This window comes from Coturnix japonica, chromosome 4 (assembly GCF_001577835.2).
Source record: "Coturnix japonica isolate 7356 chromosome 4, Coturnix japonica 2.1, whole genome shotgun sequence".
NCBI classification, from domain to species: domain Eukaryota; kingdom Metazoa; phylum Chordata; class Aves; order Galliformes; family Phasianidae; genus Coturnix; species Coturnix japonica.
In genome coordinates this window covers 16410186-16437907 of record NC_029519.1, presented here as the reverse complement: position 1 = coordinate 16437907, position 27722 = coordinate 16410186, and the positions used below count along the sequence as shown (strand labels likewise).

The following is a 27722-nucleotide window of genomic DNA, read 5'->3' as shown; positions in this document are numbered from 1 at the left end:
GGTCCCGGGCTGAGGCGGCAGGGCCGGGCCGTGCCGGGCGGGAGGCCGCCATCGTGGCGGCGCGGGGCGTCCCGCCGGCGGCTGGAAACATGGAGCGGGCGGCGGCGGCCGGGCCGGCGGCGGAGAGCGGCGTTGTGAGCCGGAGGGCCGCCAGGACGGCGGCGGGAGCGGCTGCGGGGGCCGGTTCGCGGCAGGCCAGCAGCGAGACGCTGGACAGGTGAGCGGGACGGCACGGCTCCGCTATGCGCCGCTGGGCTCCGGCACGGCGGCCTGCGCTGCGCTGCACTGCACTGCGCTGCCCTCCGCATATGGCTGAGGCCTCCGGGCCCTCCTGCAGCCGGGGCGGCCGTGTGGGAGCGGGGCTCAGCCGGTGCTTCAAATCTGCGCCTTTATTTTTGTCCCGCCGCTTTAACAAACGGCGGATTTTCCTCTGTCAAAGTTTCCTGCCTGCGGTCGTGTGCTTCTCGCGATTAGCGTCATCCGTGCGGTAAGGCTGGGGCTGCCTGCAGGATTTTGGCTGGGGTTATGGGGAACCTACGGAGCTTCTTATCTCTCCTGAGGCGGTTTTCCTGTTGCAGCCGGCTGTTCTGTTGGCTGCTTCTCGGAGGCGCAAACACGAGTGTTTCACCTCGGGCTGCACGGCTCGGTGGGTGGGCAGGTGCTGGGGGCAGGCAGAGGGCTCTGCTGAAAAAGCCTTAACCCAGAGCAGCTCCGAGGACTATTAGTTTGCCCAGGGAGGTTGTGGATGCCCCGTCCTTGGAGGTGTTCAAGGCCAGGTTGGACGGGGCCCTGGGCAACCTGATCTAGTAAAGGTGTATGTTTGGTGGCCCTGCCAGGCAGGGGGGTTGGAACTACATGATCCTTGAGGTCCCTTCCAACCCGGGTAATTCTGTGATTCTGTGACCATAAGCATGCATTTGGCACACTGACAGCTCTACATCTCTGTGAAGATCCAGTAAAATTCTTTTACCTCCTTTGTACATTGAAATAATTGTGTTCTGCCCCCAGAGAAACCTGATTTGTATAGTGTTAACACTCACTTATGGCCTTGTTTTGTACCGCTGTGCCGTGTTATTCTCAATATATATTTTGAATGCGTATGGTAACTGTTGAATCATGGCCTGAACCACTGATTGAGCACCTAGGGAAAGGACTGGGTCAGCCCTGGGAGCACAGGGGAAGGCAGTTCTGCTGGGTGACCAACTGGAGCCTGGCTGCACCTCCCTTAGACCTCATTTAAGGGCTCACTGCCACTGGGTAGGGATCTCCGGTTAGAGATCCTTCCCCTGTAGCTCTTCCTGTGAGCTGAGGTCTTTGGAGATGGGTGAGCACTTTTCCCTTCTATCTGCCCTAGTCCTTTTGCTGTTCCACTCCTGTATTGCCTTTCCACTGTACTGTCCTTTTTGATTGTATGATATTGATCGTTAAACGACATTAAGTATTCTGTTTCTGTAGCCCTACAGGGTCGCATGTTGAATGGTGCAAACAGCTGATAGCTGCTACCATTTCCAGTCAGATCTCTGGGTCTGTCCCTTCGGAAGGTGTGTCCAGAGACTACCGGGTAAGTATCCTGAGCAGTGTGTTCATTTGTGTTGGATAAGAGTGAGCAGTCAGGAAAGACCTTGCTGCTTTGAGTGTCAGCTGGTAAGTACTTCAGTGATCTCAGAGTATTTAACAACTAGAAGCGTCTCATTTGTGCATAGGAATCTTTTGAATGTGATCTGTGTTTTCCTCCATAGTTAGAGTAGTGACAATGAAATGTACAGATAAAATGCAGGTGTGTCAGCTCAGTGCTCAGTTTATCTCTTGAGTTACATGGTATTCCTCTGCCTTTGTTGTAAGGCACTCCTTACTGCCTTTCTATTCTGAGTAGCTTCATTCTCTGTTGCATATTCACCTTGGTTATTACTTAAGAGGACTAAGTCTTTTGAGGCCTAGTTAGGTGCGTTTATCTCTCTTTCTTAGAAACAAAGGAACAAAAAATAATGACTGCCTTCAGAAATGAGTTGAATGTGAGAGCAGTGAGGTGCTGTCACAGGCTGCCCAGAGAGGCTGTGGATGCCCCATCCCTGGGGGTGTTGAAGGCCGGGTTGGATGGGGCTCTGAGCAGCCTGGTCTACTGTTAAATGTTGGTGGCTCTGCCTGTGGTGGGGGGGCGGTAGGGGGTGGAGATTTGTGACCCTTGAGGTTCCTTCCAACCCGGGCTATTCTTTGATTCTGTGTGATTCCAGTGAAGAGCTGCAGCCGTCTGTGTTTTGCCATTAGAATCCAGAAGATCTGGGGGTTGTATTTCATCATTGTTACCACAGGCTTCTTATTTTTACCTCAGAGAATTACTGGGCTTGCTATTCCCTTGTCACAGTAGCATTGAATAAAAGAGTGATTTACTAAAATAATAAGTAAAATAAGTAATTTTTTTCAAAAGAATGTGGCATTTGTTTCAGCACTAAATGGAAGTGGCTAGAATACTTTAACAGCAGATTAATTCTGCAAGTAGGAGCTGCTATATGTACATAGGGTTGTTTTGTTCTGCTTTTAAGTTCAGCTGTAATGAACATGCTTGGAAGTAGAGTTCTCTTGAAAATCTGACAAATGCTGTAATACCTTTAATGAATCAAAGCTGTGCATTTTGTTGGATAACATGTTATATTTTAACTAACAGGTGTACAGGAGGCCTGATATTCGGGTAAGGTTACCTGTGGCAAGTAGTAAAACGGCCTCCTGCCTGTTTGTCCTTTGTGCTGTGTGACATCTTGGTGTGTCAAGCGTTCTTCTTTACTTCGTTGATGGTTTTTATGATCTCTCAGGCCATGTTTCTATGCAATGCAACAGCTTCTTTGCCATAGAAGTGCTTCATATCCGTTACTATGTTTCCATGAGCAATAAAAGTTAATGTGTGAGAAAGCAGTGTATTTAAATTACATTACAAATGGGCAATACTAACTTCAGTGTTACCGTATGTATTTTGACAAAGCTTGCAGCTGAGGCTTACGTGCTTCTGACTGCTGAGTACTGTGTGAGCACCTCTAACGCAGTGTCTGCATTAAAGAGTGTTAGTGGATGAAAGCATTGCATCTTTGTCCAGCCTGTTGAATGGAACAAGATTCACGTTCATTCTTGCTTTCGTACATGTGCTACTTTAATTACCTCAGTCCTGTTGTAGAACGGGAGGCTGGGTTGGAAGTTGGATGCCGGTGCATCGCCCTGCATCTTTTTAATGGCAATTTTGTAGGTCTTGCCTATTCTTCATTGTTTTGTCCCTCTCAGTAGCATGTATAGAGTGAGAAATGATCTGGACAGCGTTCTGACATTGTTCATGAAATGTGTCTAACACTTCGATTCAAACAAAGAGCTCTTGTTCGGTCTCGCATCAAGAAAAGAAGTCTGAATGATGCCTTTCTTATCTCTTGTTTACATGTTGAAAATGATGTGTTTAGTCAACGTTCACAACTTGATTCTTTTTTTTTGTTTGTTTTTAATAGAAGGCTCTTGAAATAATTGACGTGGGATGAGTAACAGAAATGGACCGTTTGCCATCGTTTTTTTCTTAGCCCTTTGTAAGGGCTTTGATCTCAGAGTGGTCTGCTGTGCTTCTCTGTCCTTCATTGCTTTCCATTCTGTTGGTGTGCTCTGCTGGTCCTTTCCATAGTTTTCTCTCAGGGTTCTCTATGTGTGCTTTAATTTCGGAAGCAGAGTTTGTTTGGTTGGAATGCAAGCAATTTCCAGTTACTAGAATTCAGTCAATGCTTAGATACCAGCAATTCTTTACTTATAATTTGAAAGTTGTTTGGTTTTTTTACTAGGGAAAACATTTTGAGCCCTTGTAGAGTCCAAATTATTTGAAGGCGATTCCTCTTTTTGGGGAGCTCTGTAGAAATACCATAAAAGACACAATTGACTTTGGCAAACAGTTGTAAATGTAGACTGAGTCTGGGTTTATAGTCTTCCAAGCGACGTTTGCACGTGGGCTGGGAGTACTGGAATATCACAGACACAGCTTGTCTCTACTTAGTGCTGAAAGAACACGGAAGAACAGTTGGGGCTGAACGTGTCAAAGCAGATACTTCATTTGACCCGGTGATGTCTGTGCTGCTACCTGGAGTGTGTAGGGACATGAAGTTTATTAAAGAGATTTAATAAGTCTTCAGGGTTGGCTGCCATTATGATATGAAATGTATATACAAATATGTTTAAAAAAAAAGTGACTCATTTGCATTATTTTGCTCTGAAGAGTAATTGCAACTTTAAAGTTACTGAGTCACCTTCATAGCAATGCAGAAGTTGTGGGATAAATGTGAAACCGTGAAACTGAAAGTGAATTAAAACGTGGCTTATACAGTATCATGCTTCTAAAATTGACTGAATAATTGTATTTGAACTATTTTTTCCTTGGAAGACCGCATGACTTTTGTCCTAATGGTACTATTGCTGGCTGTACTCAATTTCTTCTGTTGATAAGCATGTGGCCTACCTTGAATTCATTTTCTTCACTATGAAGTTGCTCGTCTTAAAAAGACAGTACATACTTTCCTTTTTTGTGTACCAGCCCAGTCTCTTAAGTGAAAAAGATGGTAAGCTTTGAATTCTGTGTTGTGCCAAATAACATTCAATGGGTAGCCCCAGGAGGGAGGTTAGTGCCAGGAGTGGGGAGCTCTGGAGATCAAAGCTGGGGTTAAAGTATATGCTGTCTCTTTAAGGATAGAAAATAGGGGGTTAACTAGAAAAGGTTCTGTCCTTTCACCTGTTGTGTGCATGATTTTTCCTGTTACTTTTCTCTTGCCCTACTGCTGCCTCATGCAATGCAGGAGATTCAGGATGGACACAATGGCTATCATTCTGAAGCAGAAGCTGATCAGGTGGCAAGTTTTACTCCTCTTTCATTCATTAACTGTGTAGCCTGGTAGCTTACGCTAGTGCAGTACATTGAGACCTCGTATTTCTCATTTTTAGAGGATTTGTAGAAAGTGTTTAGTGTGTTTGGTTATGTGCTAGGTAGGGTCTGCACCTGATGGCATGTGGTCCAACTGTTGCACTTAAGGCCCCATCTGACAGCACAGTGTCCTCTGAGTTTGTGAGTGTTGGCTCCTTGTCTGCATGTTATCTTCCTTGTGATTGGATGCTACATATAAAAATCTGGTAGTAATAAAGAAAATGAAAACCCAACATCAATTTAAACATTTTTAGAAGTTACTTAATACAGGCTTGCAGTAGTTTTATGGTTTAGTTTGGAGACAGGCCAGTCCTATCAATTATTTTTGTGTGGATCAGAGCTACAAGGGAAGACATTTCTTCATTGTGAAGTAGTCCATTATGTTTAATCGCATTCAAGATGTACGAAACTGAAACCTTAATGTCTCATCATGTTGAAAGAGCTCCTTTTCTCACATGGCCCCTTAAAGTCCCGCAAACCACTGTGTTGTTCATTGAAATTTGTAGTAAATCTTAGCCACCAACAAAGGACCCAGAGGGTCAGTCTTGTGTCATTCAGCAATGAAACCACTTACCTTCAGGACAATTTGTAAACTAGCCCTTGTTTTACAATCACTAACTATTCTTCTATATTTCATTTTTACTTTGTTCTTAATCTGACTTTCCTGACCCACAACTCCCATAATGGACCTCTTCCATAAAAGAGCATGTCAGGATGTTTCTGACTGCTATTAGAAAATAACAGCTTCTTTTAGCAAAAGACTAACAAATGAATAGCTGCAAATTTGGGCTGGTATTGTTCATACTATCCTATGCTATATGTAGCCAGCACGTGAAACTAATTGTTGCATAAATGCTGTGTTACTAATATATGACTAACGTATGTCTGTGTGATATTTATAGCACCGCATCTTGCCTCTTTTAATACAGTCCTGTTTAATACAGTTGTGCCTTATGAAAAAAAGATGCACTATTTGTGTTCCAGTAATCGAGTAGTTAAAGCACTTTTCATCAAAATATATCGATGCAGTGCAGATGGAAAGTGAGATTTACTCATAGTTTTGGGTTTCTGCCAGGCGCTGCGGGATGGAAACAAACTAGCACAGATGGAAGAGGCTCCGCTTTTTCCTGGCGAATCAATCAAAGTTATTGGTAAGCGCACTACCAAGTACTACACTGAATACTATTAATCCACTAGTTTGTTTACTCAAAGGGAAATAACATTCTATTTTTGAGTTTTGTTCTTTTAATGTCTTGCCATTTTGGATTAGGAGATGTGGTGTGGATTTCTTTTCTTTGTCTTCTAAAACCAAATGTAAACTAGTAAGAGCGATCAGAAGGTGACTTTGTCCATTTAGCTACATCATTCACTTCAAGGATGACTTCATTCCATATCAGGAACACAGGTTGTGTTTGGAGTTGCTGAGAATGCTTCTTAGATTGAAATGTTTTAATTTGTGGTAGCAAAGAACAGAAATTTCCATGAAACTTCATTTCCAGTTCTACATAAGATTTATTTCACTTTGGCCTATGATGGCAAGCTCTGCATTAGTAGTACAGTACTTACCTAGGATTCAGGATGCAGTCTTTCAAATAAAAGCATACATGAAGACACGTAACCTTGAAATCAGTCTCATACTTCTCAATGACTATAACTACTGTTTGCATGCTCTCTCTTGGAGGTGAGTTGGGGTACCTTACATCACAGGGCAGGGACTGGATCTGCCTGCAGCTCAGCGTAGCAGCAGGATGCCAGGCTTTGTTACCTGCCTACCACACACACTCGCTGAGCTCAGTCCTGGCTGTGAGTAGGTGCTGAGAAGCAGCGAGGAATTCTTTTCCTGGTTAAGGACAGCTCTCTCAGTCCTGGGTAGCATTTGTAGAACATGCTTTCCTCTTTCTTATGGTTCGAGTATCTGACTCTTACTTTATTATGCAACAGCAAAAATCTTGCTTTTCTTTAACTGAAAGAGATTTTTGTGGAATAAATGTCTATAATAGTAAAACAGAGCTTCAATTGGTCTGTTTTCCAGCTAAAGACGTTATGTACATCTGTCCATTTATGGGAGCAGTCAGCGGTACACTGACAGTGACGGACTTCAGAATGTATATCAAAAGTGTTGAAAGGGTAAGAGTTCTCTATCTGCATTTTCTTTCAGGTTGAAGTGTTTCTGAAGTAGTTTTAAGAAAGTGACAGATTTGTAGTAAGTTAACAGTGATGTTCCGCAGTGGTCTATTGAATGGGAATTGTAGTTGATCCTAATGAAACACATGAATGATACAAGATTGCGTTCCAATCCTGATGTAACAAAATTCATTTGCTCTGTATACAAATTTCAGGATCCTCCTTTTGTTGTCGACGTTCCTCTTGGAGTGATAAGTAGAGTTGAAAAAATTGGAGTACAAAGCCATGGAGACAACTCATGTGGTATAGAAATAGTTTGCAAGGTATGACATGGTACAGATACATTCATTTTAGAACTACTTTCGTTTTGTTTTATAGTGAGAGGAATCGGCGTTCGTGTGCTTTCTGTCCGCTCAGTTCCCTGTATTTGAACATTGCTTCGTTTAGATAACACCTTTCAGTTCCTCTTGTGATACTTGTGAAGTCTTCAGCACTTCTGCCTTTTGTCTTAAGAGTGAATTGAAAGGAAGAATGGCTGTTGCCATTAGAGTTGCTAGATACTGCAACAACTGTAGTCATCCAGTACAAACAGTTATGAAACCCCATTCTGATGTGGGTCAAATGATGTCAGTGACTGAGCATCACTTAAATGCCTTCCTTCTGTAGTATGTCTTATAACCACTGTTCTCTGTTTTAAATTTACCATGGGATAAAATAATGTGACTTTATTTTTGACAGGACATGCGAAATTTGCGGCTTGCCTATAAACAGGAAGAGCAGAACAGATTGGAGATATTTGAAAACCTTGTAACGCGTGCGTTTCCCGTTTCTAATGGACTGGTACGTCTTAAGGTGCAGAGAAAAGTATCTGGGTCTGTAGGTGGGGAAATTGGAAGTGCTGGGCAACAAACACTGAAGTATTGATTTATAGAATATGTTACAGAGCAGGCAGGCTACTATGATGCTTTTGTCTCCTTTTTGCATTTGTAAAACAATACGCAACATCCTCTTTCCTTTCTTGATTTTATTAATTACATGGCACGTACTGAAAGCAAGAACTGTCTTTAACTTACTTTCTAGCAAAATGTTGTCCATTCTTGTCTGAAAAGTTTGTACCTGCTGTTAAAGAGTTCTAGAAATGTGACATTTGAAATAGGATTCTGTGTTTTGGAGCTTATTGTACTTACAGCCCCTCAGATAATAATTTATACTTCTGCTTTGTTATCTTTAGCCTCTTTTTGCATTCAGCTATAAAGAAAAGTTTCCTGTTAATGGTTGGAAAGTATATGATCCGTTGTCAGAATACAAGAGGCAGGTAAGTTGCATAGGAAAGTTTTCAGCTCTGGCTGCCTACAGAGACTATTTCAGTCTCACACTATGATCATAAAAACAAGCGGTCTGACTTTGAGAATGTTGACTACCTGCTAAAGATGATGGTCACAACAGCTTCTTGAGCAAACTGATTTGTGCTAACATGTTCCTGAATCTACATTTTCCAAGTGCTCTTTTAAGAAAATACAGGCTCTGTAAAGATTTGCTTTTGAATAAGCGGGATTAAACAAAGGAGTAACCTCAGTTTGTCACAGCAAATCTAGTTTCCCAGTTGCAACATTATTATTTCATTGCATGATCACTTTTTACCTGAGCGTGCAGTCTGTTGAAATGGTTGTTTTGCATAGCAGTTTTAAAGATAGTCAGCAAGAAAGTCTTTCATTGTATTAACTTAGAATAAAATTTATAGACCTAAAACTTATGGCTTATTTAAGATAAAAATGTGGGCATACTTTTTTAAGTGTAATATATCAAAATGTTCATCACAGAACCCAGATAAGTATAGATCTAGCCTGAAAAATAGAACAAATATTTTGCTTTCTTCCAGGGCTTGCCCAATGAGAGTTGGAAAATATCAAAAATTAACAGCACCTATGAGCTTTGTGATACGTATCCTGCTGTTCTTGTTGTGCCAACCAGCGTAAAGGATGATGACCTCTCAAAAGTGGCAGCGTTCAGAGCAAAAGGCAGAGTTCCAGTAAGTAAAACTTGTGCAAGGAACTAGAAGTGCTTTGTATATTTTCTAGCTAGTAAGAAATGATCAGAGTTCTTCTGGGTGCTTTTATTTAACATCAGTTGGCCCACTTCCTTTCTGAAAAGGGGGCAAAGAAAGAAGAATCAGGCCTCATGAGTTTAGAACTGAAGAAAGCAGCTCAGATGTGAGTCTTAATTGTTTGGTTATTGTGCTGTGTAATACATTTTTGTTTGGAGTTAATGCTTCTAGGCTTGGAGTATTGTTTGGTGCTAATTCACATATTAACTTGTGTTCTGATTTAGTATGGAATGTGTTACAGTCACAGCAGTTTTCTTGAGAACAGATTCATGTTGTAGGTAGTGAGAAAGTCCTTTTAAATGCATGAAGGGGTGACAGTGTTCATGCTGTAGGTCTGCTTAGCAAAGTGCTGTAACGGGTCCTTAGACTTCCACATGGAAACCTGTTCTGGTGTTTGGCTGCTGTCACAGTCAGGAAATTTTTCTTAATGTCCAATATGAACCTCCTTTGCCATGTAGGCAGTGGTTGTCTAATTGTACTCTGGCTTGCTGCTTTTATATTAGTACAGTAAGATGAAATAATTTTGCTTTATCCCAGGTGTTATCCTGGATTCATCCGGAGAGCCAAGCAACAATAACACGATGCAGCCAGCCGTTGGTAGGCCCGAATGATAAGCATTGTAAAGAGGATGAAAAATATTTGCAGACAATTATGGATGCCAATGCTCAGTCACATAAACTTATCATCTTTGATGCCAGACAAAATAGTGTCGCAGATACGAACAAGGTAGGTTGGTACTGTGAACAGCAGTGATGGTTCACTCTTCATTCCACAGGGCTGAAAATTGAGCAAGAGATGATGATACAGGGAATTTGATGTGAAAATAAATTCAAACAGGGATCTCTATTCATAGCATGGGAAGTGAGTTGTTTGGTGTATTTTGGAGTTGAAGGCAGCGTGATGAGCACGTTCCTGAGAAATAATTCAGTATCACCAGCAGAAGGACGAAGATTTCAATAGTAACAAGAGGAAAGCACATAGCTGTATTATCAAATGTAGCTCACTACAATACAGGATTTCTTCAGTCTAAAAAATCTACTCCTAGCCCTTCTTGGAGAAAACAAAACCAAGAAGGTGTTTTTAATAGTGCTAGAATTGTCCTTTTTCTCAAAAAAAATCCTGAACTCAAACTGAAACAACTCTTTCAGCCTTATACTGAAGTCCTGTATGTGTTCTTTTCTTTGTTTTTGCTTTTCTTTTATGACAGGCAAAAGGTGGAGGATATGAGAGTGAAAGTGCCTACCCAAACGCAGAGTTGGTCTTCCTGGAAATTCATAATATACATGTAATGAGAGAATCCTTGCGTAAGCTTAAAGAAATAGTTTACCCTACTATTGATGAGACTCGGTGGTTATCAAACGTGGACTCCACACATTGGCTGGAATATATAAGGGTAAAATTTTTTCAACATGAAAAAATAGTTTTAAAATTGTGTTATTTACTTGCATTTCTGAAAACCTTATTAAAATAATGCCTAGGGCCTTTAATCAGTGTTATTTTTTTAAAATAACCTAGCATTTTAGCTGAAGTAGATCCATACCTTGGTAACTTTACATTTCTGGCTCTATGTCTTGGTAGGTAATGAGTTAACTCCTTATACCTCAGTATCATATTTGGTGTTGGACAAGGTTTTATTTTCTTGAGAGAAAATGTTTGTGTGCAGTCCAGGGTTATCCCTTCTTCTTGGAAAACTGCCCTGGGAACTTCAGATTGTGTTTGAATTGGTGCCAAGAGGACTTCACTGTAAATGCAGCAGGCTTTTCTCATCCTTCAGTGCAGTGTTGGTGTTCATGTGTTGGACACCTACATTTTCCTGGGCTGTTTACAGTCTGTGTTGCACTGAGCAATAATCTGCTCTATTAGTTAATGCAATATTAAAATAAATCACAGTTTTACAGTCTGATTCATTAACCTCTGCAATGCTTTTAGAATAGGTTATTTCATTATCATATTCACTCCTCTGTTTGTTATGAGGATGGGTGGAGTGGAATTTGTCTTATTAGCAATTGCCTCAAATGTCACTCACGCCAAACATGCTTTGAATTAATCAGTTAGACTTATTCAGTAGATAGCAAGCACTATCTGCTGCAGGAAAATCAGTAGAGGGAGCAAATGCTTACATTATTACACAAGATTTAAACAAACATAATGTTCTTTTGGGAGCAGTGTTCATTTGAAGTTGTCTATTTCAAGGGGATTTGGGAATCTTGAGTATCTGGAAAGTTTTTTTTGTTGTTTTGTTGTTTTTTTTTTTAATAACCAGCCTGACCTTAAATATAATCATCAAGTTTTAAAAGTGGATTTTTATGCACTGATCACCTTTCATTGTTAGTGATTTCAGTGGGCGTTTCTGGGCTTGCACAGTATCAGAAATGAACTGTGATACCATCATTTCACAGATGACAGTATAGCAGTTTGAAACTTTACTTATATTACTTAGAAGATTTGGTACATACACTGTAGTCTACATGACTTTGTCCCTTATACAGTACTTAGTGTTAAAGTGTGAGCAGTGTAAATTGCAACTGATTACCTAAAAGCTGTCATTGCTGCAGTAAGTGTGGTGCTTACCTTCCTTTCCAGTTTCATTTGACTTGTAACAATTAACAGATCCACAGCTTTACCACCTATATTATGTAAGGGTAGCACAGAGCAAACTGTTGCATACCTGTATATTTTACAGATAATTTTCCTGCTTTCATTGAAGACCAAAATCTTTGAGTAACTCCACAGCTTCATAATTGAAGTAAATGGCAGTTAACTTGTTTTCTTGCAAGCTTTCTTCTCTTGTACAAGCTTTTGTAGTGCTTTGTGATATTTCCTTTTCCATAAAAGATGCAGTTGGTGATGATTGTCTATGCAGCATGGTCTTGCAATTGCTTTGAAGACTGGTCTTGTGCATTTCTGCATTGAGCACAGCTTTCCTCCTTCCCAGAAGACATGTTACATGCTTGGGAGGGGAAGAATGCAAGTGTTTAGCAACTTTCTGTTTTCTCACATTGGAATGCAGAGAGAGGAATTTTTCTGAGGTCCTATTCTGGTGCTTTTCTTCCCCACGTATTTATCAGTTTCATGTTTTAGGGCAGACCTCCAGAGGAGAGAGATTATTCAAGTATTAAAAAAACAAAACAACTAGAGAGCAGTCTGAGAGAGCTAAGAGAATGTTTTATGTGGGAGACAGAAACAGCAGGTTCACACGAGTGAATTTCAGTTCTCTGCCATCTCTGTCCTTTGTTCCCCCAGCGTGCTTCTGAGTCCAGGTTATTCATGGCCTTATTCATGGCTTGTGTTTCTCATGCTGTGTGCTTCATGCATCAGCAGATCAGGGTAGGCTCCCAGCCAGCAGTCCCTGGTTTTGTTTGGGTTGTGTTTTGATTGAGATCAGCCTAGTGTAGTAGCCCAGTCCCTTCCTGTAGTGCTAGCAGTTGAGAACTGAAAGCTGTGGAAGACAGGAGTGATTCTTTCCTGTGAAGATGAACTCTGATCTTGTTGTACCCTTTGTCTTTGGGGTAGATTACAGGGCTTTTGTCTGTATTCACATATATTCTATATGCTTGAGGACTGGCTTTTGTCCCTCCAGCTGTATACATCTTGCTGTTGGAAAGTCTCTGATTTAACGCAGTGTTGTCCAGATAACTACGTAATTAATCTGCGAATTTCAAGTATGTGGTGTTTAAAAGTATAGAATCATACCTTTTGGTGGAGTTTTGATTCACATTTAATATGTTTGTTTTTATTTATTTAAGATGCTTCTTGCCGGAGCAGTAAGAATTGCAGATAAAATTGAATCTGGTAAAACTTCTGTGGTGGTACATTGCAGCGATGGCTGGGATCGAACAGCACAGCTTACTGCACTAGCTATGCTTATGCTGGACAGCTATTACAGAACTATCAAGGGCTTTGAAATCCTTATAGAAAAGGAATGGATAAGTTTTGGACACCGATTTGCAATGGTAAGGTGAAAGCGTTCATATGTTATTTGTCACCTTCAGCCCTTTAATTTTGTATAGTGTGCTTTCTCACATCACTTTGCTCTTTAGTTTCTGCAGTATTCATTTGACTGAAGGGCTAGCAGGAAATTAGGGCATAATACCATGATTGTATTATTTTTTTTTAAAGCATAATATAGTGACATTTTTGGCATCTAACTTTAGAGTGTTTCAGGAGAAGTGATACATACTTAAGCATGTGGACATGGGAGCTTCATCACTGATTCAGTTTAGTTGAACCTACCAGTCTGATCCCATAAGCAGCTACACTTTGAAGATGGATGAAACAACTGAGAGAGCTTTGCTAAACAACAGCAGCATGTCAATAAGTGAATACTGGGGTGTGTTTTTAGCAGTTGAAAAATATAGGTTGGTGTTGTGGAAAATTTGCTTGTCTTGTTCATCTTTGTAATGTATTGTCTTTAAACAATGCTGTAAATACACTGGGCAGGAGTGAAAACCTCATTCTGTCTTTCAGCGAGTAGGACACGGAGGTGATGATCATGCGGATGCAGACAGATCTCCCATTTTCCTTCAGTTCATTGACTGTGTTTGGCAAATGACAAAGCAGGTAAGGTGTCTAGGAATATATTTTTGAGGTCTTTGTGCTGTCTTGGTTAAATACATTGTACTGAAGTTTGCGTAGTGTGTGAATTGTTTTGAGGCGAGGAAGATAAAGGTCTGGTTCCACACAATGTGAGCGCTCCCAGAACACCTCAGTGTTGTTCTAGTGAACGTGGTGCTCAAAAATCTTGCATCATGCTTTCTAAAGTGTGTATTTGAAACAGTTGTCCTACATGCATTAGGAAAGCTTCCCGCTGCAGTACTGGGCCCTTGTTCAGAGTTCCTTGAAGACTTTCTGTGTATCTGTATTTCAGCATTAATGTGCTGTTTATTATGGCTGGAGAAAAATAAATGTGGAATTCTGCCCTTCTCTCAAGGGAAGGCTAATACAATAGTAAAGAGAGAGATTTCTAAACACCTGGTAACAACAGAAGCCCTCTGGGGAGATCCGTAATTAAGAGCAGCCTCTTCTGTTTTTGTTTTCTCCCTGTCTGCCTCCCGTTTCTTGCTATTAACAGTTCAGTTGCCTCTTGTTGAGATAAAAACAATAATAGCGGAGCTATGGAACATTTAGCCAATACCACATCTGTTCAAAACATGGATCCAAATACTGTTGGGAAATTCAAACAGCAGTGATGCTGGAAAGTAATTGAAGTTACAGTACAACAAAATAGGAAACATCGTTCTTTAAAAGTTCTGGGCCACTGGTTTTTAGTTGACTTTAGCATCTAGAGAATGTGTGTGAAGATTGCGGTTGCCTTGGCATACACCTGGGAGAAGCAGAATTCTATTTCATCCTTGTGTAGCTCGCTTACTTATAACACAGTTTTAAGTTTCTTGCTTCTGAATCTGTGGCAAACATGTGTGACGTGTTCCAAAGCTCAAATAAGAATCGGCGACTGGGAGGGGATGTGCATTCAGGCTCGTGCTTGGGCGTGGGCTCTAAGCAAGCAAATTTACTTCTGTGCTCTAAGCATTTCATTCTCAAAACATGCAGCTTAATATAGCATGAGATTCTTTAACTTGAGCTGGGATACAGACCTCTGGACAGTTTCAGACAATGAAACTTAGTTTTTGACAGCCCGATATTTTCCCAGATTTTTACAGGCTTCATGACAACAGATACAGTGTTAGGGAGTTTGAGAGAAGTACATTGAGAGCAGATTGAAAAAATAAGTTGATTTCCCACTGCTGTCTGTAAATTCTAATGATTTCAAGAAGCAGATTTCAAGTTGGAATGGCCACGTTACCTGATGAAAATGAAAAACACCTGCAAAATTGTCAGGTAGTAATGCAATTCAATTATTACATTCCTACCTTTAACACATGGTTCCCTCATAGGGGAAAAGGTACATTTCAGGTTGATTAAAAAGGTGTATTGTGTTCATTATTGGATGCCACCAGTTTCTGGAGGTTCATTTTGCATTGATTTCAGTAATACCGTTTATGATACCCTGCTCAGTTAACCTGGGTCAGTTCAATTCTGCAATAGTAAGCACCGTTCAGTAAAATGTTTAAACTTTGAGTGTTGCCATGATACAGAATTGGTTTATCGATTATGAAATGAAAAAAACACGTTTGTTTTGCATCTCTTTGAGTCAGATATCACTTGGCATCATCAGACGTTTTAAGCAACAGAATTCTTCTCTTAAATACCTCCTTTATGAGAAAAACGAACAACAAACCCTCCAGAAGCATCAAGTGGGAGATTTTAATGACCCATATGTTCTCTCTCAATTAGTGGGTTTGACAGGAAGTAAATTTTCATTTGGGGAATTTTTCCACCTGAATCTTCAAACAGACACTAATGGGCTTGGAACTACAGAGGAAAGAATTTTTAGGTCAGTGATTTTTCAGCAGCGATAACAGAAGCTCTGCAGTCTTGAAACATCAGCTCCAACAGTGCAACTCTTGTATTTCAAGACGGCGTTTCAATAAAGTGCTATCACTTATTAATAAATTAGTTGGAGCACAACCACTGATGTATGGAATTTTGAATATGCTTCGCTAGGTCGGAATAGCGGCCATGTCGGCATCCATCTGATTAGCGCAGACGGAGCCATCACAGAACGCTAATGTGACAAGGCTCATTAAGAGCTTTTGGTTAAGGAAAGCTCCTTTAGGAGAGGCTTTGTCTTCAAAGTTCCTTCCAAACATTGTTTTGATCCTTTGCCTGTTATCTTTGTGTTATGTATGTGCTTGCTGCACTGGGCCGGGTGTGGGAGATTGAGATCCAAGTGGTGCTGGCTCTCCCCTGGCTAGTTCCAGATGACCTGCTTAGCAGGTTACACTCCTAGTTTTTGTTTAAATGATAGCTGTGTTGTTAATATTGTTGTACTGTAGTAGAGTTTGAGCATGAGTTCCTAAAAGTGAGGGCATTAGCGATAACTTCTGCACTCGATGGAAAAAAAGAATTTGATCATCTTATCTTACATCTTTCTTAATATCCTTTTTGTTTTACTTTAAAAAAAATGGCTTGGTGATGGAAAGCAAACTGCTGGTTTATATAGGAAGCTCTACTGTGAGCACTGCACACTGTTGAACAGTACAGTACCTTATCCATAACAGGGTCAGAAGGAAAGAGGCTCCATTTATTCTGTAAGTCATGATATTGGTGATTTCCTTACTCAGAACTTTCAAGTGAAAGCTGGTATGTCTTAGCTTGAGAAGCCTTAGAAGGAGGAGGTTTTAAGTCAAACACTGCAAGAACAATCTTCTTTTAAAATAATATTGCTTAAAGCATAGATCTTTCTGGTTTAAATACAAGCACAACTGTTGCATGTTATTCAACTCCTTACTTTCATCATGAATATCATGTCACAAACCACAGGTGACACTGAAGAGGAGTTTCTGGATCAGCTGCTCCATCCCCAGCCATGACTGCTAGGTTATTCCTACCAGTTACACTTGCCCTTTTCTTTTTAAAGTCTCTCTCAAAGTGGTGCCAAGGCAATGGTATTGCTTAGTGGCACACAACTGAACCCAGGCTGCTGCTTTCTTCACGTCTTTGCACTCTATAACTTCCCGAAGGGAGGTTGCGACGAGGAGGGTCTTGGCCTCTTCTGCCAGGCAACAAACAGGACCTGAGGAAATGGCCACAAGTTGTATCAGATGAGGTTTAGACTGGACATAAGAAGGAACTTCAGTGTGGTCAGGTACTGGAATGGCTGCCCAGGGAGGTGGTGGAGTCGCCATCCCTGGCAGTGATCAAGAGGCATCTGGACAGGGAGCTAGGAGATATGGTTTAGTGTTTTTTCTGTAGGTAAAGGGAGGGTGGATGGACTAGATCATCTTGTAGGTCCTTTCCAACCTTGTGATTCTATGATTCTATGAAATTCTGACTTGAGAATTTTACATAGAGGAGGAAATTCCTGGTGGTAAATCTGCAGTATTACATTCTAGACTTCTGCAGATATTCACTCCTTTGGTGGAAATGAAGAAATGTTTTCATTTGTCCTAAAAATGTGTCTCCTAAGATGCTCGTTCTCATGGCAAGGGGGGAAATGCTGCTTATAACATTTTCTTCGAGTCATTAAAGTTTGTTTATTCTCTTAAATGTTCATCATTCCGTATCTGTGTTTTAAACCTTCTCATTCTGATGGAAAAGTTATTTTGACACATGAAGCAGTTGCCATATGTAGTCCTATCATGAATATGATTGAAGGACGTTTTCCATCTGAATAGATAGCAGCCCATACACTTCTATATTGATTTCTTCCCATCTGATTTTTGAAGTACTACGGATTAAGATGCATTCTGAGTAATCTGTGTGCTTTCAGATTTTCCATGTGTTTATTCTAGAGTGCGTCAGGTAACCTCTGCTTTTGAATGTAATGTGTGGTGGTATCAGAGGAATAACGCTTCTTTCAGTGTGGATATCCAGAATTTACTTTCTAATATAGAAAGAAGAGGGATTAAAAGATCACTGTATGTAGCCAATGCTAAACTTAAGGGGTGAGATGAAGAAAAATGGCATAACTTGGGTAAAAAGTATAAGAAACATTTAAAATATATCTGTGTTTATTATCCACCTCACTGCATGTTAGAACTGAAGCTCTTAAGCATCATAGAGGAATAAAGCTTATTCTGTTAGATAGGGCTCCTCACAATGAATTGCTTTGTGTCACCAGTTTCACACTAGCTAACATTTCTGTGCTTGCAACCCTGTGTACTTGCATGATGAATGTAAGGTTTGTCTCAGAAGACTATGAAGAAGCATGTAGGTGAAGTGTATTATTGCAATGGAAGTTAAGGAAACCTCTTACTTTTCCTGAAAATAATCACTAAATAAGAGGGGAAAAAAAATCTTATCTAAGTGTTTTGGCTATTTCTTATTTGTTTCTTCCTTTCCTGCTGCTTAAAATACAGCTTAAAATCTTTTTACCTTTTTTGTTGTTTTTATTTAAGTTTCCTGCAGCCTTTGAATTCAACGAGTTATTTTTGATCACCATTCTGGATCACCTTTATAGCTGTCTGTTTGGGACTTTCTTATGCAACTGTGAAAAGGAAAGGCTAAAAGAGGTAAATGATTGATGACATACGCATCCTAATTTGTTGGCTTTGTGTGGAAGTGCTTAGGACATACGGCCCAAAAAAACTTAAGCTGTGTTTTTGGATACAACTGCTGTGTAGTCTTTGAGGGCATGACGGACATGTAATTCCATGGAATACATCATGAATGCTTTTTTGTTTGTGGCACTTCACGTTTGCGTTAGAGCCAGTAGCAACACCTTGGCAGTTAGATCTGTTTATTTCAGGTTTGTCTCTGCTTCCGTAGAGGAAAAAGTTGCACACAGACACCACAAGGTGGAGCTGAATAACATATTCTCAGCAAATGCAGGCTTTCCCAACATCTTTCTTAATAAATTAGTCGTATGCAGTTCTCAATAAAGAAATGCAGTTTTGAGACATAGAGGTAGCAGAAGCACATGCTTAACCTCATTGTAGGGGTGTAAAATCACAAGATGAATGTAATTGAGATTCACGTTTTGAAACCTTGATTTTTCTTTTCAAGGCTAACTTATTTTTAAATCGTTTTGAAGTGGTCAACATATAATTGTAGATTTAAGGAGCTACAGACGTTGCAGTAAGTTACAACCAAGACAGCTTTCTCTTCCTCAACTAGAACTCGGTGTCTTTGAAAATGTTATACCTGAATCTCCCTTCTCATTTAGCCTTGGAAGGGAACAAGGTTTCAATGTTTTGCTGGAGTTTTAAGCCGGTTTAGTCATCAGCAGGTGTAATTACAGTCAGCTAATACAGGACAGTGTAATTACAGTCAGGTGACTTTCACAATGATACTGATAGCTAGATAATAACCTCACGTTTCAACATTTTGCAATCCATGTACTTATTTTTCTGTATTTTTTTTAATTCAGGAGTTAAGCACCAGGACTGTATCGCTGTGGTCCTACATAAACAGCCAGTTAGATGAATTCACAAATCCTTTCTATGTCAACTATGAGAACCACGTCCTGTATCCTGTTGCCAGTCTGAACCATTTGGAACTGTGGGTCAGCTACTACGTCAGATGGAACCCAAGGATGCGGCCTCAGGTACGAGGTTCTACTTTTATGTTTCCCTGAAAGTACAGAGGTATAATTACTGTTTTCTATAAGGTCCAATTCATCCAGGAAAAGTATTCTTGTCTGTTGCTGATGGGGGGAAGAAAGATGTTTTTTCTAAAACAAGGCTTGAGATAGATATTAAAACAGTGCAAGATGTTCAGTATTCATTAAGCCCACCAGTGGAATATAGTAGTAGTATCCCTTTACTGAATTGTGAAAGGTGACATAGGCATTCTTTCCTTTCAGAAGATTACTTTTACAACACTTATGTAATATTTTACAACACTTCCAGTGCATCTGTTGCATTAACCTTCTTGTGCAGTTTAGTGTAGCTTTGATTATGTTTTGCTGCTCAGCAATTATGTTATAAAACACAACAGCAGTTTCTTAAAGGAATTGTCTACATACCAACTCATTTGCGGACTCTTTAAGCTTTCTTACAGATATTTGTTTTTTCACTGACCTTTCTGTTTTCAGGCTGGCATGCTAAAGATTAAACGCTCCTGTAGTGTGTTCCTGGATTCATCCAGGATTTGTTCTTATAAGTAATGTCTCCTATTCAGACAAATCTCTAAGTCTCATCAGAAAAATGCTGTGTTTTATCTTCAGAATTCTGAGAGTGTACGTTATGTTTGTTTCACAGCCGTGATATATCTGAGGATGTTACTCTGTCTCTTTATTAAGGTAACATTTCAAGGTATCCCCAAGCGACTTAATGATAAATTACCTGCATTGAGTGACTGTTTGAAAGCTGCTTTCATCTTCTAACAGTTAGCAAGAGACACGAGTTTCAGATTTATTAGACACCCACAAGTCAGAGCCTGTTTAAAAAGATGTGTTTCAAGGACAGTACGCTGTTAGAGATCCAAGCATCTGAGCAATACCCTGTAAGGTACTGGAGAAATGTGGGTTGCTTGCTTGCTCACTGAGGTATTTCCTCTGAACTTCCCTGTTGCCCCACATTTTACTCTGTTTTCTTGATGTAGTCCTTTGTTAGGTATCCAGAAAATCTGAGGTTAAATGTGGGTGGGTTCTGTGGATTCCTTTTTATGCTAAACTCTGCTTCAACAAGGTCATTCTAATTCTTAAGTGAAGTGAAATGTTCCTCGGTTTTGGTTTGGCGGTGTTACATCATTATTGACTTCTTGTCCTAAGAAAATTAGATTTCAGTCCTGTTGTATTTGAATTCATTGACTGGGAGGAGGCATAGGTGGTTTTTTGTTTTTCCTTCTGGGTTTTTACTTATTTGCCCTTTCCTTGGGTTGGAGAAGTGAGTATTTCTGTGTGACGTGGGGAGGATGAGCTCTTTCAGTCTTTGTACCCAGAAGTGTACTTCAGTTGACAAATCTGCATCACCTAAATGATGCAAATAAATCTAAAGCCATAGATTTATGGGTCTCTGTGCTAGACAGAATGTTTCACGAGTGCTTATGAGTTTTTCAAATACACTCCTTTTTCTTTGTGTGTGTGGAGTTTCATCCAGAACTGCAGATGAGCACTGTCTGTGTGACAAGGGAACTCAGGCCAGCTGGTGCCATAGGACTGTCTGCTGTGGGCAGTCCCTGCGGCTGCCATGGGGGCTTAGTTTTGTTAAAGATTGAAGTGATTAAATGTCAGCTGGACCTCAGTGTCAGTCAACACAGCATTCACATATGTTAAGGAACAAATAAGATGCTACGTGTTACTGGAAAAACAGTTTAGGTTAAAATGAAAAACATAATTACAGAGTGCTTTGTGTTGCTTTGTACTGGACAGGACATACAGTGCGGCCCCAAGGTGCCTGTAGCAGTTCCACCTGCCTTCAGACAAGTTTCCCTGCGGGTTCTTGGCTGATGTTGTTGACATCGCTTGTAATACTTGCAAAGTTCAGATGCATCTGATGCAAGATAATTTAGTGGCAGGACAAAGCCACTCTACGGCTCTGGAAGTGCATGGCATTGCTGGCCACAACCCATGGTTTTGAGCTTATTGTTTTTGCATAGAAGAGTGAAGCTGGAGATGGCAGGAAGAGGAGATGCTGAATGGATTGGGTAGTTGAGAGAGAGCCACAGAGAGCTGGATTTCATGCCGGCATTTACTACAGAGTTTCTTGTGATGTGAGGCAAGTGTCTCTCGGTGCCTGATCACTTCTCGCTTCTGCATGTCCAAGTCAAGGTTTGCTGAGGCTGACTTGTGCATATAACTTACATCAGCAGGTAGAGCCCTCTACATTTGATTGATAGCAAGTAAAATACAGACTAACTGCTTATCTTATGTTCTGAGAGAATCTGTAGTGATTGGAGAGGGAAAAAAAAGGTATTTTGTAATAAGCCCTGCATCAGAACATGTGCAGAGATGGAAAAACAAACATGGTATAAATGATCTGGGGAGTTTCTAACGTTCTGAAGAGCAAGCCCTTAAAACGTCACTCTGATCTTTCATATGTCAAAAGCTAAATGAAGTGTATGTTTAAACAAGTAATGGCATCGGTCCATAGCGTGTCGCGTTTCCTGCGCCTGTAAATCTATATAGTTGTTTGCCAAGTGTGTATCCTTCACAGTAGGGTTTGCAATTTCTATTTACTAGTCATTGCTTTTCCAGGAGGCCTGAGAGTTTGGTTGGCTTCTTGGGAGCATACCTTTACAGTAAGCATGGAAATAGTATTATAGGAAACTGCTGTTTTCATCATTTGAGATTGACTTTTTCTGTGAGTGTACTGTTAACTAGGTTTTAAAGGCAAGTCAGAATTCCAGCTCGTCAGGAAGCGGAACAAAAAGCTTGAGTGAAAGATACTGTTGTCTTTGCAGTGCACAGAGCAGGTTTTTGGAAATACTGACAGTCTCGAGAAAAGCAATGAATTTAAAATAACCATTTTCCTCTGCAGCCTTTCTTCCCTGTTGCTAAAATAGATAAAGTGTACTCGCTGAACAAGACAAAATGCATTCACCGTTGAACAATTTTCATGTGAATGACTGTCCTTGAGCTAGTACAGTGATATGCGGTAGATATCCAATTAAGACTTGGCGGTACAGTGAGTGAGTAGCTATTATAATTTCTTTCATAACTCTCCTTGTGTTGACAAATTTTGTTATCCAGAAGCACTTCAGGATCTTGAAGGGTTACTTGGAAATGAAAACCTGAGAATCAGTACTGAAAGTGAACTGTAGTCAATCTGAGAAGAGGAAGGATTGGAACTGTTAGGAAATAACATTGCCTTATGTCCATAGATAGTTGTTGTGTTATAGTATGTAGATTGTATAGTGTCGCTGTAGCTTCTGCGCGACTATAAATATTTTAAAATAAAGAAAAAGGTAAAAAACACACAAACACTTTCCTTCCTCAAGTCCTTACCTGGCAGAGTAATTTATTCTAAGTATTGAGTGGTGGGTTGTGAGAGTTACACTACATGTGCCTTTGGTGTGTGCAGTTCAGTTAGAAATGGTCTCATATCAGTGGTGTTTTGAGCAATAAAGGATGTTTCTTCAGTGGTGCTGTAAATATTTTTCAGCTCGTGATTGGTGGTAGGCACCTTATATGTATGATGTAGGAGAGGCAACTGCCTGGTTTTGTATGAGACGGGCAATGAAACTGTAGCTGATGAGGAAAATAAACATCCACCGGTTTTAACAAGTTCATACTGTAACATGAAATTTGTCAGTGGGAACCTACAGTCAGCTCTTCCCAAGTCAAGAACTCTGCTTGTCTCACTCCATTTTACAGTGTTTTGCTGGTTTTTATTGGCTTGGGTGGAGGATGCCACATATTGCAAGTACCACTTGCAGTGAGAGAATCGTGTATGGGCTTATCAGAGAAGGAGAATGCTTATGCCAGTGAGAAGCAAGAGAAATTCTCTGACTTGGACAGAACCAACTTTTTGGTAAATGTCTGGAGCAAGGACAGACTTTCTGAAGATCCGTCCCTTATCTCTGCTGCTTAGGGATGTTGACGTCCACACTGTTGTCCCTGCCTGGCTGGTATTTCTAGCTGTATTAGATGTAAATGGCGGTGCTGTTTTTGACTGATCATCTTCTAACCTGCTCGTGCAGAAACAACTCTTTTACCTGGAGTGTGGAACTCAGATGATTAGGTGCCATCCCTTGTGGCCTGCTGTTGCCTAGCAGCATTACTGAGGTGATAGGCTGGGAAGCTGGCACTGCAAAGGAGTGGTTGCATGCCTTTCTGAAAGCCTACCATGGAGTAAAGCAGCAAAACCTGGGTATATCTTTGGAGCTCCCTCTCCTGATTTGAGAGGCACAGTGAAAGAGGATGCAGAGTATCTGCTCTCAGACTGCCAACAAATTCATCTGTCAAGTCAGAAATGTGATTTCTTAACAAGACTGTAATAAAAGCTTGTCATGGAGGCAAGACGTGTGCTGTGTGAGGATACGCTTATAGAGATAAGGTGATAACAAGGTCTTTTAATAAGCAGTCTTCTCCGAGCTTCTTGGTCTTGGAGAATCCTGCTGCTCTTCCTTTTAGCAAAGAACTTCGTTCCTGCAAACCATTAGGCTGTTATTGAGAAGATGTTTGGATCCACTACCTTTCATAGAAAGCTTTATTTAAGAGAGGAGCCATGTGGGAATAGAATGGTGTGAGATGGCAAAGCTGTAGATGGGTAGTCACTTATCTACAAGAACTTGCACAAGGTGGTGTGAGGAAGTGCTGGCAGCAGCAGCTTTCCCCAGGGTAAGTCTGGAGGAATGATGAGAAGGAAGTAAACTGCTTATTTCTCTCAAGAAAGGGAAATTACAGGAGCAGCCTTAACGATATCTGGCAGAATATACAGCTCCTTATTTAAAAAAACGAGCAAAACAAAACCACTGAAAAGCAGCACAGTGGAAGAACTTGTATATTTTCTATCCTTCGACTGCCTGTATCACTTCTTTCCAACCCCACACATATGTGACCCTAGCATGGACCCTTATCACTAGTGAGTAAATTACTGTTTGCTAGACAGAACTAGACTTGAGCACTTGAAAAGGAGAAGGTGACAGCATTCAGCTCGTCTCTTGGTAGAGACGCTATCTTGTTAAGCTGTAATGGTACGTTATGTTCTGCACAGCCCTTCTGACTCATTCTGTGGAGCAGTTTTCTTTGGGGTGATCTAGGCTGTGTCACAAACGATGCTGGTGTCTGTGGAACATAAACCTGCAGGGCACTGTTTTTCACTGTGAGATGAAAGGATGGAGAAGCCCATTAGGAAAAGAGCATTTTAATTTCAGAAGGATAAGTAAAGGGTGGAGTCAGAAACTGCATAAAAACCAACAGAATATTGAAGAGCTGCTCTCTAGTGGAGTAGCATCAAACTCTGCACTGAACAAAGTAGGAATACAAGAAAGAAAATAGAATTGTAATGTTTATCTATGTAAGTGTACAGGAAAGCTGAACTAAGTTTGGAAAAATAATCTGACACCCTGTTTTTTTGAGTGCATAATTATTCAGCTTTTGCATCGAAGAGTTTTCTGTGTGACTCAAATATGCACCGTCTTTTAAAACTGTTATTGTTATTTAGAGAATTTATGCTAACACCGTCCTGTTCTTTGAGATGTAAGTCTGGGGAAAACGGCACTTCAGCAAGTCAGATGTGAACTGTTGAATCAAGTCGTAGGGGAATGCAGATGGATTGAGCAGTGCAGGCACTCCAACCCTCCCCTGAGCACATACACAGCCTGCCACGTTCTGCAGTGGCTTTGGTTCCCAGAAGGCATTTGTATGGAGCTGCTTCTGTGGGAGCCTGGGCTCTGTGCAGTGGAATGCTCTGGGCAGCCCTGGTGTCATCCAGACCTCTTATTTGTCTTATCTGTAATGCATATTGCAGCATCTTGAGAAACTTCACAACCGAGCTCAGTGTTATGTTTTCAGGAGTATTTGGTTTTTTGTAGAGCACCTTAGAAAAAAAGACATAGGCTTTCTCTAGGAGATGCTTTGCATTTGGTTAGTGAAGGAGGCTGTTGTATTCAGACTTACGGCCTCACTGGCTAAAGAATTTGTGTGGGCAGTGCAGGCACGGGTAGTGAGGAGGAAGGCTTGTGAGTTGTGACTCTGTTGTGTGTTTGTAGCGAGAAACCCTCTGGTTTTCTTTACATAACACTGAATGAGAACATCCTGCTCAGGTGTGCATGTCAGCCCTGCTCTCCTGGGTGAAGGTGTTCTAGAAGCCTGACATGTCACTTGCTTTCCCTAAGCAATCTGCAAGTTTCCCAATGTTGCATCTTCCTATGGTTGCCTGGCCAGCCCAGTTAATTTATTTTCCCATCTTGTGCTTTCCGAAAGCTGTGAACAATTTGGAGATGATGGAGGATGAGGTAAATTAAAAGCAATAGGCAAACTTTTTTGGCCTTTCTGTGGCATTTGAAATAAGGGAAGGCCTCTCTCTGCTCATCTGAGAAAAAAGGATCCAGCTGTTTAAAAAGCAACATGACTTGAGTCTTCCTTTGTCCTCAGCAGATTTTAATGATGTGGAGGAACCTGACAACCACACAGAACTCTGATGCAGATCCATGGCCAAAGTCTCTGGTGTTCTTGATGCCACTGTCAGAAGCAGAGGCAGAACCCATGTGAGCCACATGTACAAAAGGTGTATCGGTGTCTGGCTCTAGGAGATCCAGCACAAGCACAATCCATTTGGCTGCTGTGCTTTTCTCACCAGTGTGCTGGAGGGGTCAGGCTTTTGGAAAGGTGCCTGGTTAGAACAGTAATGAGATGCTCCCTACGGAGCCAGCCTTGTGAGTTCTGCCTAGTATGTTCTGTCCCAGCAGGCATGGAAAATAGTTCTCTATGAAGGCATTTTAAGCTCAACTGAAAGTGATGGTAAGGGATAGGGATACACTTACCAGAGCATGTTTGGTATCCCAACAACTTGGTTTGCAAACAGTGTTTTGAACAGGCTTCCTGCCAATGGTGTGTGTTGCTAGAAAGGAACAGTTTGTCAGAATGTTCCCTTTCATATGGCTAAACACTGTCCCCAGATATTGACACACAGAAATCCATAGCCGTTGGATTCATGGTGTTACCACAGGACACAGTGGAAGCATTACTTGAGAAGATAACTTGTTATTATGGATCAAAGTAAACCTTTTCTTTCTTCACCCACAGGTTCCAATCCATCAGAACCTCAAGGAGCTGCTCGCCATCCGGACTGAGCTTCAGAAGAAAGTTGAAGATCTGCAGCGGGAAGCAGCTACACGGTCCCTTTCCTCCTCCTCTGACAGAGGTTCATCTCCGTCCCATTCAGCCACACCTGTGCACACTTCTGTGTGATGTGTAACTAAAGCTGTGCGAAACAATTCAGGTCAGGTAATACAGAGAGGGGGGCAAAATGTTTTCCTGTCACGCAGGGATTGTGAGTGGCTTGTAATTGCTATGATCTACATGCCTTACTGTGTCTGATATTACCACGATGAGGCCAAAAAGAGCTTCAGTAGATGTGATGTCTTGTCTTGTTGGCAGTCCCCACATGTTTTGACATCTCTACTTAAATCATCAATTGTGAGATTAAACCTTGTTTTGAGCAACTAACAATTTAACCATCCTCAAAAGGGAATCCATCTGCCAAGCAGACAGAAAGATGCCTCTCACACTGCCTAGGGTACCATGCCTGCTAGAGAGAATGGGATGAAATGGACCCAATGCTTACACAGCACACTGAGAACGTTCTTCTGAATGGGAGCTCTGTATTTCACACGGTAATACAATAGATATATATTTTTGGTAGAGCAATTGTGTTTTTTTTAAGGAAATTGATGCACTTGGAAATTGATTTTAAAGTAATGTTTTCCAGTGTAGTCAGTTTTGCATTTCAACTAAATATGCCATTAAAAGTGGATGAAGATAAACTGGGTTTGTCAGATACACCATGCTGACTCGTATGATGTAATATATTTGGTGAAGCACGTATTTTAGTTTTTTTAATGCCTTTTGTACAAGTTGCAATAAAGTCTTTTGACGGTTTAGTTTATTGTTCAGCTTCAGCCTCCTGAGCGAGGGGTGGATATAATCACATCAAGGTCTTGTTCGAATACAGGTATGTTTTCTAGCAAATGGTAGCACTGGGGGGTTGAAATGACACTCAGCTGTGTAAATTGTATAGTTTGTATAGCTCCACGTGCTGTTAGCCATGTTTTATGTTAAGCTGTACACACAAAATGCAGAGCCGTGTCCATTCATATACACGTGTATGTGATGTTCAACGTACGCTGATGGTTCTTACGCTCTGAGTTCAGAAAACGGATCCTGCCTACCCAAACACATTGGAAGACCTTAACTCGTAATGACTTTGTTTGACAAAGTTTTTTAAATATGAGCTTAATTGGTTTGCTTGAAATAAAGCCGGTTGGCTGTTTTTTAAACACTTGGTAGCATTTTTTTTCTGTTAAAAACAGAAACCTTCCTAAAGGTGTTAATACCAGATAGTTGATTGCTGGAACATCCAGCTTTTCAAGGCGATGACTCTGTGGCCTCTTTAG

At 40.9% G+C, this 27722-nt stretch overlaps 1 protein-coding gene across 6 annotated transcripts; it reads left to right on the top strand.

The window, feature by feature from the left end:
- The first annotated feature begins 23 nt into the window (after positions 1–23).
- MTMR1 (myotubularin related protein 1) lies at positions 24–27607 on the top strand. 6 transcript variants are annotated; one of them, XM_015860754.2, is made up of 17 exons: positions 24–217; positions 1456–1561; positions 2663–2686; positions 4806–4856; positions 6006–6081; positions 6963–7057; positions 7270–7377; positions 7793–7894; positions 8286–8369; positions 8934–9083; positions 9696–9884; positions 10366–10551; positions 12905–13111; positions 13626–13718; positions 18119–18232; positions 19090–19266; positions 26353–27607. In XM_015860754.2, the coding sequence occupies exons 1-17, from the start codon at positions 90–92 to the stop codon at positions 26515–26517; spliced, it is 2055 nt and encodes a 684-aa protein (XP_015716240.1). In that variant the 5' UTR covers positions 24–89; the 3' UTR covers positions 26518–27607. The 6 variants fall into 6 exon arrangements, with proteins under 6 accessions (XP_015716240.1, XP_015716239.1, XP_015716242.1 ...); XM_015860753.2 differs by having other exon boundaries at positions 4806–4859; XM_015860756.2 differs by lacking the exon at positions 2663–2686.
- Positions 27608–27722: the final 115 nt, after the last annotated feature.

Coding starts and splice junctions, on each gene's coding strand:
- MTMR1 (XM_015860753.2), top strand. CDS start 90: ATGGAGCGGGCGGCGGCGGCCGGGCCGGCGGCGGAGAGCGGCGTTGTG. Junction 7,058..7,269: donor ATATCAAAAGTGTTGAAAGG/GTAAGAGTTCTC, acceptor TACAAATTTCAG/GATCCTCCTTTTGTTGTCGA. Junction 9,885..10,365: donor GTGTCGCAGATACGAACAAG/GTAGGTTGGTAC, acceptor CTTTTATGACAG/GCAAAAGGTGGAGGATATGA.